Source organism: Salmo salar, unplaced genomic scaffold (genome assembly GCF_965601325.2).
Source record: "Salmo salar unplaced genomic scaffold, fSalSal1 ptg000384l, whole genome shotgun sequence".
Classification (NCBI taxonomy): Eukaryota; Metazoa; Chordata; class Actinopteri; order Salmoniformes; family Salmonidae; genus Salmo; species Salmo salar.
Genome location: NW_027675369.1, coordinates 365,358 through 380,122, shown reverse-complemented (window position 1 = coordinate 380,122; position 14,765 = coordinate 365,358). Strand labels below are relative to the sequence as shown.

Below are 14,765 nucleotides of genomic sequence, written 5' to 3'. Positions count from 1 at the left end.
AGACAGGAGGTAGATTACTCAGCTGTTCTAGTGGTCTGAGACAGGAGGTAGATTACTCAGCTGTTCTAGTGGTCTGAGACAGGAGGTAGATTACTCAGCTGTTCTAGTGGTCTGAGACAGGAGGTAGATTACTCCGCTGTTCTAGTGGTCTGAGGGAGGAGGTAGATCACTCAGCTGTTTCTAGTGGTCTGATACAGGAGGTAGATTACTCAGCTGTTCTAGTGGTCTGAGGGAGGAGGTAGATTACTCAGCTGTTCTAGTGGTCTGAGGCAGGAGGTAGATTACTCAGCTGTTCTAGTGGTCTGAGACAGGAGGTAGATTACTCAGCTGTTCTAGTGGTCTGGGCAGGAGGTAGATTACTCAGCTGTTCTAGTGGTCTGAGACAGGAGGTAGATTACTCAGCTGTTCTAGTGGTCTGAGACAGGAGGTAGATTACTCAGCTGTTCTAGTGGTCTGAGGGAGGAGGTAGATTACTCAGCTGTTCTAGTGGTCTGAGACAGGAGGTAGATTACTCAGCTATTCTAGTGGTCTGAGACAGGAGGTAGATTACTCAGCTGTTCTAGTGGTCTGAGGCAGGAGGTAGATCACTCAGCTGTTCTAGTGGTCTGAGACAGGAGGTAGATCACTCAGCTGTTCTAGTGGTCTAAGACAGGAGGTAGATCACAAGCATTTTCCAAGTGTAATGTTATTGATGGTTTCGGGAAACAGCTCTTTTACGAAATCCCATGCGGGTTACTGTTATCAGCTCCTCACAACCCCAAGCTGAACATCCCCCACAACCAGAGCCTGATCGTCAAGGGGGAACCATAAACCTGCCTCTCCAACTCTCCCTGACCTGAGTGTTTTAACTCCTGAGTGTCTAGGGGGGGAACCATAAACCTGCCTCTCCATCTCTCCCTGACCTGAGTGTTTTAACTCCTGAGAGTCTAGGGGGGGGGGGGGGGGGGGGGGGGGGGGGGGGGGGGGAACCATAAACCTACCTCTCCAACTCTCCCTGACCTGAGTGTTTTAACTCCTGAGAGTCTAGGGGGGGGGGAACCATAAACCTGCCTCTCCAACTCTCCCTGACCTGAGTGTGTTAACTCCTGAGAGTCTAGGGGGGGGAACCATAAACCTGCCTCTCCAACTCTCCCTGACCTGAGTGTTTTTACTCCTGAGAGTCTAGGGGGGAACCACAAACCTGCCTCTCCAACTCTCCCTGACCTGAGTGTGTTAACTCCTGAGAGTCTAGGGGGGAACCATAAACCTGCCTCTCCATCTCTCCCTGACCTGAGTGTGTTAACTCCTGAGAGTCTAGGGGGGGGGGGAACCATAAACCTGCCTCTCCATCTCTCCCTGACCTGAGTGTGTTAACTCCTGAGAGTCTAGAGGGCGAACCATAAACCTGCCTCTCCATCTCTCCCTGACCTGAGTGTGTTAACTCCTGAGAGTCTAGGGGGGAACCATAAACCTGCCTCTCCAACTCTCCCTGACCTGAGTGTGTTAACTCCTGAGTGTCTAGGGGGAACCATAAACCTGCCTCTCCAACTCTCCCTGACCTGAGTGTGTTAACTCCTGAGAGTCTAGGGGGGAACCATAAACCTGCCTCTCCATCTCTCCCTGACCTGAGTGTTTTAACTCCTGAGTGTCTAGGGGGAACCATAAACCTGCCTCTCCATCTCTCCCTGACCTGAGTGTGTTAACTCCTGAGTGTCTAGGGGGAACCATAAACCTGCCTCTCCAACTCTCCCTGACCTGAGTGTGTTAACTCCTGAGTGTCTAGGGGGGAACTATAAACCTGCCTCTCCAACTCTCCCTGACCTGAGTGTGTTAACTCCTGGGCTACTTTATTCCCCTCTGGCTGGGGGGTGGAGTCAGTGAGTCACAAACCAGTAAAATAGGTAGAGACGGGTCGCTCTCTTTCAAGCTCTGAGATTTAACGATGTTCCTATGAAGGTTCTAACAATTAATTTAGCCTTCAGATGCTTTTGGGAAACCAGGCCCTGGATAAGAACATCTGCTAAAAAAAGTGTTAAATGTAAAAAAATTTACAAACAGATCACATATACATTTCTTGAATATTTTAAAAAAATATATATATATATTGATGTCACAAATGTATCATTTGTACATATCTTTATTAAAAATGTAGTAATTTGTTATATTTGACTGTATGATTTCTCTGAGAGTGAGGCAGATATATATTATTACTGTATTAAACCTAGCAGTACTACTGATTTCTCTGAGAGTGAGGCAGATATATATTATTACTGTGTTAAACCTAGCAGTACTACTGATTTCTCTGAGAGGCAGATATATATTATTACTGTGTTAAACCTAGCAGTACTACTGATTTCTCTGAGAGGCAGATATATATTATTACTGTATTAAACCTAGCAGTACTACTGATTTCTCTGACAGTGAGACAGATATATATTATTACTGTATTAAACCTAGCAGTACTACTGATTTCTCTGAGAGTGAGGCAGATATATATTATTACTGTGTAAAACCTAGCAGTACTACTGATTTCTCTGAGAGGCAGATATATATTATTACTGTGTAAAACCTAGCAGTACTACTGATTTCTCTGAGAGGCAGATATATATTATTACTGTGTTAAACCTAGCAGTACTACTGATTTCTCTGAGAGTGAGGCAGATATATATTATTACTGTGTTAAACCTAGCAGTACTACTGATTTCTCTGAGAGTGAGGCAGATATATATTATTACTGTATTAAACCTAGCAGTAGTACTGATTTCTCTGAGAGTGAGGCAGATATATTGCATTTAGCAAAAAACATTATTTGTCTCTGAAATGAAACCATCAAGTGATAGATTTTAAACAAATACATGTCTGTCGTTGAACTACCCCATGTAATGATTAGATAGTGAAAAAACACACCAATCTCTTTACTAATTTCTTTAAACAATAAAGACTAATTTACGAACATTTCTGTAAAGTGAAATGTTGCGTTTTGTAATGAAACTCTTCTTATGTTTCCCCATCTGAGCTCAGAGTAGATGAGAGATGTAATGTTTGTCTCTGTTGTGTTGAAGACTAATCAAGCAGGAGAGACCAGCCTCCCCTGTACCCAGCTGTGTGTCCATGAAGAGTGACAAGTCTATGGATCAACCTATAAAGTTTAGAGAGGGAGACTTTTCTACTGAACAAAGGTAAGAAGAACTCATGGGTCATGGTCAGTGAGTTAAACAACACTGTCTCTAGTCATTTCTCCTCTCCCATTTTCACATTTCTTTTGGTTGTTTTCATAATCCATAGGCTAATTCTTTAGTCCATTTTCATAGTCCTAAAACAATATTAAACAAACACAACGTTCCCTCCCTTTGTGTGTGTGTGTGTGTGTGTGTGTGTGTGTGTGTGTGTGTGTGTGTGTGTGTGTGTGTGTGTGTGTGTGTGTGTGTGTGTGTGTGTGTGTGTGTGTGTGTGTGTGTGTGTGTGTGTGTGTGTGTGTGTGTGTGTACTCCCTGGATGAGGAGATGTAATCTCATGTTTTGTGCACAGAAACCAACAGGAGAGATCAGAGTCAGAGATTCTCAGTGGTCAGTCTTCCCAGAGTCATCAAACAGACCTGGCCTCCATATTCAGTGTATGTGGTCCTGTTATGAACATTTGTTTTTGTTGACCTCAAGTAAAGTTGATCTGTCAATCATTCATTAATGTGTTAATGAGAAAGCCTTTCTTCTCTTGCTTAACTTATTTACTTGATTTATTTCAGTTGCTTGAAGAGAAAATGATGACATTTGTGAAGAACGAGCTGAAGATGTTCAAGACGATTCTTAGTCCAGAACTCCCAGAAGGCTTTGAGAGTCAGAAGCAGGATAAGGAAGTGGTGGATGCTGAAGATGAGAAGCAGGAGAGCAGTGCCAGAGAGGGGGCTCTGAAGATCACACTGCACATCCTGAGGAAAATGAACCAGAAGGAGCTTGCTGACACACTGGAGAAATGTAAGACCTGTCTGCCTCATGTTGAATGCTGTTTTATAACATTTAAAAGCTGTAGCTAAAGTACAGCTAAAGTAGCTGAGTAACTCAATGATATTGTAGCAGCCTTAACACAACACCTAGTGACCTCATCACGTAGCAGCAGAGAGAGAGAGAGACAACATTAATAATACCATCAATAATACCAAAAATAATGTAATCAGTCACACCAGTCTGTAATGCATTATGAAAACATTTACACATTTATACAGTCAGTTAAGAGAATAAATGATTATAATTTAACTTTATAACAGTCCTACAATACTGTAGGCATTAAAACAGACATAATATTAATATCCTCTGTGCTATTTCTTCATTCAGATGAGCTTGCTGTGATTTGCCAACGTGAACTCAAGTCTAATCTAAAGAAGAAGTTTCAATGTGTATTTGAGGGGATCGCTAAACAAGGAAACCCAACACTTCTCAATAAGATCTACACAGAGCTCTACATCACAGAGGGTGGAACAGGAGAGGTCAATAATGAACATGAGCTGAGACAGATTGAGACAACAACCAGGAAACAAGCAAGACCAGAGACTGCAATCAAATGTAACGACATCTTCAAACCCTTAACTGGACAAGACAAACTTATCAGAACTGTGCTGACAAAGGGAGTCGCTGGCATTGGAAAAACAGTCTCTGTGCAGAAGTTCATTCTGGACTGGGCTGAAGGAAAAGCAAATCAGGATGTTCAATTTGTATTTTCATTCCCTTTCCGGGAGCTGAATTTGATGAAAGGGGACAAACACACTTTGATTGAACTTCTCAATCACTTCTCAATGGAAATCAAACAATCAAGAATCTCCAATTACGACAAGTACAAAGTTGTGTTCATCTTTGATGGTCTGGATGAGTGCCGACTGCCCCTAGACTTCCAGAAGAACAAGATCTGTTGTGACGTCACAGAGTCAACCTCAGTGGATGTTCTGCTGACAAATCTCATCGAGGGAAATCTGCTTCCCTCTGCTCTCCTCTGGATAACTACCCGACCTGCAGCAGCCAATAAGATCCCTTCAGGGTGTGTTGACCAGGTGACAGAGGTACGAGGGTTCAATGACCAACAGAAGGAGGAGTACTTCAGGAAGAGATTCAGTGATGAGGACCTGGCCAGCAGAATCATCTCACACATAAAGACATCAAGGAGCCTCCACATCATGTGCCACATTCCAGTCTTCTGTTGGATTTCTGCAACAGTCCTCGAACACATGCTGAAACATAAGACAGAAGAGATGCCCAAGACTCTGACTGAGATGTACACACACCTTGTGGTGTTTCATACCAAACAGAAGAATGAAAAGTATCTTGGGAAAGAAGAGACAGGTCCACACTGGAATAAAGAGAGCATTCTGTCACTGGGAAAACTGGCTTTTCAACAGCTAGAGAAGGGCAATCTGATTTTCTATGAAGAAGACCTGAAAGAGGCTGGCATTGATGTCAATGAAGCCTCTGTGTACTCAGGATTGTGCACACAGCTCTTTAAAGAGGAATGTGGGCTGTACCAGGACAAAGTGTACTGCTTCGTTCATCTGAGCATTCAGGAGTTTCTGGCTGCTGTATATGTGTTCCTCTCATTCATCAACAACAATGAGAATCTCATGGACAAACAGCAAACAAATTCCAGTATATTTTCTCTGCTGTACAGAGACAAGTCTGAAGTTACTGTCTACAAGAGTGCTGTGGATAAAGCCTTACAAAGTGAGATGGGAAACCTCGACCTGTTCCTCCGCTTCCTTCTGGGCCTCTCACTGGAGTCCAATCAGAAGCACTTACGAGGTCTACTGACAAAGACAAGAAGCAGCTCAAAGACCCATGAAAAAACAGTCAATTACATCAAGAAGAAGATCAGGGAGAATCCCTCTCCAGAGAGGAGCATCAATCTGTTCCACTGTCTGAATGAACTGAATGACCATTCTCTAGTGGAGGAAATCCAAAGCTTCCTGAGATCAGGAAGTGTCTCAGAACCCAACCTGTCACCTGCACAGTGGTCAGCTCTGGTCTTTGTGTTGCTGACTTCAGAAAAGGAGCTGGATGAGTTTGACCTGAAGAAATTCTCCAGATCAGAGGAAAGTCTTCTGAGGCTGCTGCCAGTGGTCAAAGCCTCCAGAGCTGCTCTGTGAGTAAATAAAATGACATATAAGAAGTATTCATCAGGAAGAAATATTATGTTTAGTGAAAAATATGTATTATAATATGTATATTGAAAAACATATTGAATAAATGCATTGATGGAAGATGAATCTATATGTTGTTTGGGAATATGAACCAAATGCATCTACCGTTGTCCTTCTACACTACTGGTGTTAAATTAACAGTGTGTTTGTGAAGTCATGATGATCTCGTTGCAGGCTGTCAGGCTGTGGAGTCACAAAGAAAGGCTGTGCTTCTCTGGTCTCAGCTCTGAAGTCAAACCCCTCACACCTGAGAGAGCTGGACCTGAGTAACAATGACCTGAAGGATTCAGGAGTGAAGCTGCTCTCTGCTGGACTGGGGAATCCCCACTGTAAACTGGAGACTCTGAGGTCAGTATTCCTGTAGTTGGTCAACAAGTGATAACTGTTCACCAGATCCACATGTGTTTACCAGACACACATAGTCCACACCATATGTGTTTGGACAGTGAAGCTTGCAGTTTTAAATGTGTTGCTATGTTCCAGCATTTTGGATTTGAGATAGAATGTTTCATATTAGGTGACAGTACAGAATGTCACCTTTTATTTGAGGGTATTTTCATACATAGCTGTGTTACTGTTAAGAAAGGAAAGCACTTTATGTATTTAGTTCTCCCATTTGAAAAAGTTGTACATATTCGGACAAATTCACTTATATTGTATTAAAGTTGTCATAAGTTTAGTATTTAGTCCCATGTTCCATGCCTGCAGTGATTACATCAAGCTTGTGATTCTACAAACTTTGCTTTCGTTGTAAAGCCTTTTTGAAATCGGACAATGTGGTTAGATAAAGGAGAGTCTTGTCTTTAAAATGGTGTAAAATAGTCATATGTTTGAACAATTGAAGTTTGGGGATTTTTGAGGACTTTGTAATTCGCGCCACACCCTATCATTGGATATTGGAGCGGTGTTCCGCTAGCGGAACATGTAGATGTGAGAGGTTTTAAGAGTGTGCTCCTAATCTCAGCTCGTTACCTGTATAAAAGACACCTGGGAGCCAGAAATCTTTCTGATTGAGAGGGGGTCAAATACTTATTTCCCTCATTAAAATGCAAATCAATTTATAACATTTTTGACATGCGTTTTTCTTGATTTTTTTGCTGTTATTCTGTCTCTCACTGTTCAAATAAACCTACCATTAAAATTATAGACTGATCATTTCTTTGTCAGTGGGCAAACGTACCAAATCAGCAGGGGATCAAATACTTTTTTCCCCCACTGTACTTCCCACCACTGCGACCTGTACGCTCTCATTGTCTGGCCCTCGCTTGATACTCGTTGCTAAACCCACTGGCTCCAGGTCATCTACAAGACCCTGCTAGGTAAAGTCCCCCCTTATCTCAGCTCACTGGTCACCATAGCAGCACCCACCTGTAGCACGCGCTCCAGCAGGTATATCTCTCTGGTCACCCCCAAAGCCAATTCCTCCTTCGGCCACCTCTTCTTCCAGTTCTCTGCTGCCAATGACTGGAACGAACTACAAAAATCTCTAAAACTGGAAACACTTATCTCTCTCACTAGCTTTAAGCACCAGCTGTCAGAGCAGCTCACAGATTACTGCACCTGTACATAGCCCATCTATAATTTAGCCCAACTACCTCTTCCCCTACTGTATTTATTTATTTAGCTCCTTTGCACCCCATTATTTCTATTTCTACTTTGCACTTTCTTCCACTACAAATCTACCATTCCAGTGTTTTACTTGCTATATTGTATTTACTTTGCCACCACGGCCTTTTTTTGCCTTTACCTCCCTTATTTCACTTCATTTGCTCACATTGTATATAGACTTATTTTTCTACTGTATTATTTACTGTATGTTTGTGTAATACCCTTGTTTGAACCAAGTATTGAGTTTATTTGTTATAATTAATTGGTGTTATATTTAAAAGATTATTGAATTGCTCCTAAACTGTAATGTTGTTAATGCATTATGCTTTTTGAAGAAATATTTATTTAATGTATAAGTGAATAGTTTGTTTTACTTTGAAGTTTACGTTTTGACCAATAAGGTCGCTTGTTAAGTTGTGGCCAATGGGAGTTGACCTGGTTAACGGGAGGGAAAAAGACGTTGATGAAAGGATGGACGTTTTACCTCAGGACGGTTGGTGAAGAAAAATTATAAAAGAAGACGACAGAACTACAACAAAACCCATAGCTACTAAGACATGAAGGGAAATACATGTTTTATTTAATAAAAGAGTTGTTATAATTTAGTTAACCTCTATGGGCTAGGTACGTTTTTTATCCAGATGTGAAAATACTGCCCCCTACCCTAGAGAGGTTAACCTCTATGGGCTAGGTGGGACGCTTGCGTCCCACCTACGTAACAGCCACTGCCAGCCTGTGGTGCGATTTTCAAAACCTTAAAAATCCTATTACTTCAATTTCTCAAACATATGACTATTTTACAGCCATTTCAAGACAAGACTCTCATTAATCTAACCACACTGTCCGATTTCAAAAAGGCTTTACAACGAAAGCAAAACATTAGATTATGTCAGCAGAGTACCAAGCCAGAAATAATCAGACACCCATTTTTCAAGCCAGCATATAATGTCACCAAAACCCAGAAGACAGCTAAATGCAGCACTCACCTTTGATGATCTTCATCAGATGACAACCCTAGGACATTATGTTATACAATACATGCATGTTTTGTTCAATCAAGTTCATATTTATATCAAAAACCAGCTTTTTACATTAGCATGTGACGTTCAGAACTAGCATACCCCCCGCAAACTTCCGGGGAATTTGCTAACATTTTACTAAATTACTCACGATAAACGTTCACAAAAAGCATAACAATTATTTTAAGAATTATAGATACAGACCTCCTCTATGCACTCGATATGTCCGATTTTAAAATAGCTTTTTGGTGAAAGCACATTTTGCAATATTCTAAGTACATAGCCCAGGCATCACGGGCTCGCTATTTAGACACCCGGCAAGTTTAGCACTCACCATAATCATATTTACTATTATAAAAGTTTGATCACCTTTTGTTGTCTTCGTCAGAATGCACACCCAGGACTGCTACTTCAATAACAAATGTTGGTTTGGTCCAAAATAATCCATCGTTATATCCGAATAGCGGCGTTTTGTTCGTGCGTTCCAGACACTATCCGAAATAGTAAAGAAGTGTCGCGCGCATGGCGCAATTTGTGACAATAAAATTCTAAATATTCCATTACCGTACTTCGAAGCATGTCAACCGCTGTTTAAAATCAATTTTTACGACATTTTTCTCGTAGAAAAGCGATAATATTCCGACAGGGAATCTCCTTTTCGGCAAACAGAGGAAAAAATCCCAAAAGCGGGGGCGGTCGGGGTCATGCGCATAAGCCCAGTGTCCCTTGATCGGCCACTTGAGAAAGGCGATAATGTGTTTCAGCCTGGGGCTGGAATGACGACATTCTGTTTTTTCCCGGGCTCTGAGCGCCTATGGACGACGTGGGAAGTGTCACGTTAGAGCAGAGATCCTTAGTAAATGATAGAGATGGAAAAGAAGTTCAAGAAATGGTCAGACAGGCCACTTCCTTTAAAGGAATCTCTCAGGTTTTGACCTGCCATTTGAGTTCTGTTATACTCACAGACACCATTCAAACAGTTTTAGAAAATTTAGGGTGTTTTCTATCCATATGTAATAAGTATATGCATATTCTAGTTACTGGGTAGGGTTAGGGTTAGGGTTAGGGTTAGGGTTAGGGTTAGGGTTAGGGTTAGGGTTAGGGTTGTCCAGTGTGTGTGTGTGTGTGTATGTCTAGTGTGTGTGTGTGTGTGTGTGTGTATGTCTAGTGTGTGTGTATGTCTAGTGTGTGTGTATGTCTAGTGTGTGTATGTGTGTGTGTGTGTGTGTGTGTTTGTCCAGTGTGTGTGTGTGTTTGTCCAGTGTGTGTGTGTTTGTTTGTCCAGTGTGTGTGTGTTTGTTTGTCCAGTGTGTGTTTGTGTGTCCACTGTTTGTCCTGTGTGTGTGTGTGTGTGTGTGTGTGTGTGTGTGTGTGTGTGTGTGTGTGTGTGTGTGTGTGTGTGTGTGTGTGTGTGTGTGTTCAGGTGTATCCCTCAATGACTGTCTGTTTTTCTGCTTACCGCTACAGTGTGGAACATGGTGGAGAGAACAGAATGAAACCTGGACTTAGAAAATGTGAGTGTTGACTGCTGTGAAGAATATGACTAAGAATAAGTCTTAATTCAAGTTAAGTCAATGACCACCATCATTACTGACTTGGTCATATTAAATATCATCTGTAGTTCTACAGAAGCAGAAATCAGGGACACCAACGTTTACAAAGAGTTACTTTGACAATGTGTGTGTGTGTGTGTGTGTGTGTGTGTGTGTGTGTGTGTGTGTGTGTGTGTGTGTGTGTGTGTGTGTGTGTGTGTGTGTTTCAGTGTGTGAGTATGTGCCCAGTTTGTGTGTGTGTGTGTGTGTGTGTGTGTGTGTGTATGTGTGTGTAATTAATGTGAATAAGTGTGTTTTATATTACCATACAGTATAACATATGATCATTCAACAAGTCTCAAGTTACCTTAACTTGTCCTTTTGATACCTAGAAACATCTACATTAAATGAATTAGTGAAAAGTGAGTTAACATTCTAATGTGAATGATGATGATTTCTAATATTGTGTCTGGTTTCATCCATCAGATGTCTGTGATCTCACACTGGACCTAAACACAGTAAACAGACTCCTCTCTCTGTCTGAGGAGAACAGAAAGGTGACATATAGGACAGAGGAGCAGCCGTATCCTGATCACCCAGAGAGATTTGAGGACTGTTACCAGCTGCTGTGTAGAGAGGGTCTGACTGGGCGCTGTTACTGGGAGGTAGAGTGGAGTGGGGGATAATGGGGGCTGGTATAGGAGTGACATATAAAGGAATCAGCAGGAGAGGAAGGGGTGATGACTGTTGTCTTGGATGTAATGACAAGTCCTGGTGTCTGTTCTGCTCTGACAACAGATACAGAGCCAGGCATAATAATAATCCTACTACCATAGACGTCCCCTCCTCCAGTTCCCACAGAGTAGGAGTGTATCTGGACTGGTCAGCCGGCACTCTGTCCTTCTATAGAGCCTCCTCTGACACACTGACCCACCTGATCACATTCACCTCCACATTCACAGAGCCCCTCTATCCAGGGTTTAGGGTTTATGATGGTGGCGACTCAGTGTCCCTGAAATAATAACTGGACACACACACACACACACACACACACACACACACACACACACTGGACACACACACACACACACTGGACACACAAACACAATGAACACACACACACACTGAACACACACACACACTGGACACACACTGAACACACACACACTGAACACACACACACTGAACACACACACACTGAACACACACACTGAACACACACACACACTGAAACACACACACACACACACACACTCACTGGACACACACACACACACACACACACACACACACACACACACACTCACTGGACACACACTCACTGGACAAACTCACACACACTGAACACACACACACACTGGACACACACACACTAGGCACACACACACACGCTGGCCACCCACTCAAACTGGACAAACACACAAACACTGGGCAAACACACTGGACACACACACACACTCACTGGACACACACACACACTGGAAACACACTCACTGGACACACACACAAACTCACTGGACACACACACACGCTTGATACACACATGCTTGACAAACACACTGGATACACACACACACACTGGATACACACACATACACACACACATACACACACACACACACACACACACACTGGATACACACACACACACACACTGGATACACACACACACACACACACACACACTGGATACACACACACACACACACTGGATACACACACACACACACACACACACTGGATACACACACACACACACACACACACACTGGATACACACACACACACACACACACACACACTGGATACACACATAAACACTGAAACAATTGACAAACACACACTGGACACTCACACGTGTTAAATCAGTTTCTGGACCACGGGTTCTAGAACAGCTTCTATCCCAGTTCTATCTGCCTGTTAAATCAGTTTCTGGACCACAGGTTCTAGAACAGCTTCTATCCCAGTTCTATCTGCCTGTTAAATCAGTTTCTGGACCACAGGTTCTAGAACAGCTTCTATCCCAGTTCTATCTGCCTGTTAAATCAGTTTCTGGACCACAGGTTCTAGAACAGCTTCTATCCCAGTTCTATCTGCCTGTTAAATCAGTTTCTGGACCACAGGTTCTAGAACAGCTTCTATCCCAGTTCTATCTGCCTGTTAAATCAGTTTTTGGACCACAGGTTCTAGAACAGCTTCTATCCCAGTTCTATCTGCCTGTAAAATCAGTTTCTGGACCACAGGTTCTAGAACAGCTTCTATCCCAGTTCTATCTGCCTGTTAAATCAGTTTCTGGACCACAGGTTCTAGAACAGCTTCTATCCCAGTTCTATCTGCCTGTTAAATCAGTTTCTGGACCACAGGTTCTAGAACAGCTTCTATCCCAGTTCTATCTGCCTGTTAAATCAGTTTCTGGACCACAGGTTCTAGAACAGCTTCTATCCCAGTTCTATCTGCCTGTTAAATCAGTTTCTGGACCACAGGTTCTAGAACAGCTTCTATCCCAGTTCTATCTGCCTGTTAAATCAGTTTCTGGACCACAGGTTCTAGAACAGCTTCTATCCCAGTTCTATCTGCCTGTTAAATCAGTTTCTGGACCACAGGTTCTAGAACAGCTTCTATCCCAGTTCTATCTGCCTGTTAAATCAGTTTCTGGACCACAGGTTCTAGAACAGCTTCTATCCCAGTTCTATCTGCCTGTTAAATCAGTTTCTGGACCACAGGTTCTAGAACAGCTTCTATCCCAGTTCTATCTGCCTGTTAAATCAGTTTCTGGACCACAGGTTCTAGAACAGCTTCTATCCCAGTTCTATCTGCCTGTTAAATCATCAACCTAAACTGTTGTCATCAGACTATTACAACATGACTGAACCTTTTGGGTTCCTTTTCTGATCTTTTACCACTTTGCATTTTTTATGATATATTTTACTGTTTGTGTTTGGACCACAGGAGGTTGGTGGGACCTTATTTAGGGAGGACAGGCTTGTAATGGCTGGAGTGGAATAAGTGGAATGGTATCAAACACGTGGTTTCCATGTGTTCCATTTCATTCACTCTGTTCCAGACATTATTATGAGCCGTCCTCCCCTCAGCAGCCTCCTCTGGTATGTACTGTCCTGTATGTGAGAGAGATCCAACAAGGAATTACAATGTATGTATTACTTTTAATACCTGCAAATGGCAAATAAACTACTGGAACTCCTTATGAATGTCTGCAGCCGACAAGAGGTGAAAATATTACCGGAATATTCTGCAAAATGTTGATGAAGACGTCACTCAATCCACCCAAAACAACATGCAGTCTTTCCACAAGACTCCCATGAAGTTATAGTGTGACGTTATGAGTCGACGTTAAAGTAACATTCTCACAACATACTGCACTTGTTTTATCCTGTTTTAGATGTATCCTCTGTTTAAACATTTAAACTCTTACAATAACACTGTTAAAATACCAATGTGATCATTTCTTGTCTTTTATGTTGGAAAAACAAATTGTACAATTATATGTGGACATACGCTCCATAGTTGTACAAGTATACATGGATAAATTGTACTTTTCATAATAAAACATACTTGAAACAAGAAAAAGCATGTTTATTGTGAAAACAATTTCGTTATTGATTTTTACATTGCTTCTCCCTGTCTCATGTTGACGTTTGTCATGAATCTTGACCTGGAGGCAGAACTGTGCGATTTCCTCTAGATATGTCAGCTGCAAAGTCAGAATTGGCTGTGGAAAATGTTGTTTATGGTCTTAATTTAAGGGAAGGATTAGCAGTGTGGTTAGGGTTGAGGTTAGGATTAAAATCGGATTGTATTACTTTGTGCCTGTGCCAGCTAGTAACCACTTTGCTGAACTGCCTCCAGGGCAAGATTCATGACAATAAATGCCAACCTGCCTCCAGGGCAAGATTCATGACAATAAATGCCAACCTGCCTCCAGGGCAAGATTCATGACAATAAATGCCAACCTACCTCCAGGGCAAGTCTTACCTGTTGCTCCGTTTGTAGAGCATGGTGTGTGCAACGCCAGGGTTGTGGGTTCGATTCCCACGGGGGGCCAGAACAATTTTTATTTTTTTTAAATGTATGAAATGTATACATTCACGACTGTAAGTCGCTCTGGATAAGAGCGTCTGCTAAATGACTAAAATGTAAATGTAAAATGTAATTCATGACAATAAATGCCAACCTGCCTCCCAGTCGTCCCCTCCTTATCTTTACAAGGCTGCAGAACATGAAAGCTAGTGATGTGGGGGTTCTCTCATAACCCTCAGTCCCCAGGTGGGTAGATGGCAGGTTGAATAAAGAGAAGCTAGTGATGTGGGGGTTCTCTCATAACCCTCAGTCCCCAGGTGGGTAGATGGCAGGTTGAATAAAGAGAAGCTAGTGATGTGGGGGTTCTCTCATAACCCTCAGTCCCCAGGTGGGTAGATGGCAGGTTGAATA

General features: G+C 42.3%; 1 protein-coding gene across 1 annotated transcript; it reads left to right on the top strand.

Moving 5' to 3' along the window:
* Nucleotides 1–2,617: 2,617 nt before the first annotated feature.
* On the top strand, nucleotides 2,618–14,518 carry LOC145875939 (NLR family CARD domain-containing protein 3-like). The gene is made up of 7 exons (XM_082971711.1): nucleotides 2,618–3,158; nucleotides 3,508–3,592; nucleotides 3,722–3,950; nucleotides 4,308–6,099; nucleotides 6,332–6,505; nucleotides 10,252–10,298; nucleotides 10,803–14,518. Exons 1-7 carry the CDS (start codon nucleotides 3,091–3,093, stop codon nucleotides 11,000–11,002), a joined length of 2,595 nt encoding a protein of 864 aa, XP_082827837.1. The 5' UTR covers nucleotides 2,618–3,090; the 3' UTR covers nucleotides 11,003–14,518.
* Nucleotides 14,519–14,765: the final 247 nt, after the last annotated feature.

Excerpts from the sequence above, each read along its gene's own strand:
- LOC145875939 (XM_082971711.1), top strand. The coding sequence starts at position 3,091 with ATGAAGAGTGACAAGTCTATGGATCAACCTATAAAGTTTAGAGAGGGA. Across the intron at positions 3,593-3,721 it reads ACCTGGCCTCCATATTCAGT|TTGCTTGAAGAGAAAATGAT; the intron begins GTATGTGGTCCT and ends GATTTATTTCAG. Across the intron at positions 6,506-10,251 it reads TGTAAACTGGAGACTCTGAG|TGTGGAACATGGTGGAGAGA; the intron begins GTCAGTATTCCT and ends TTACCGCTACAG.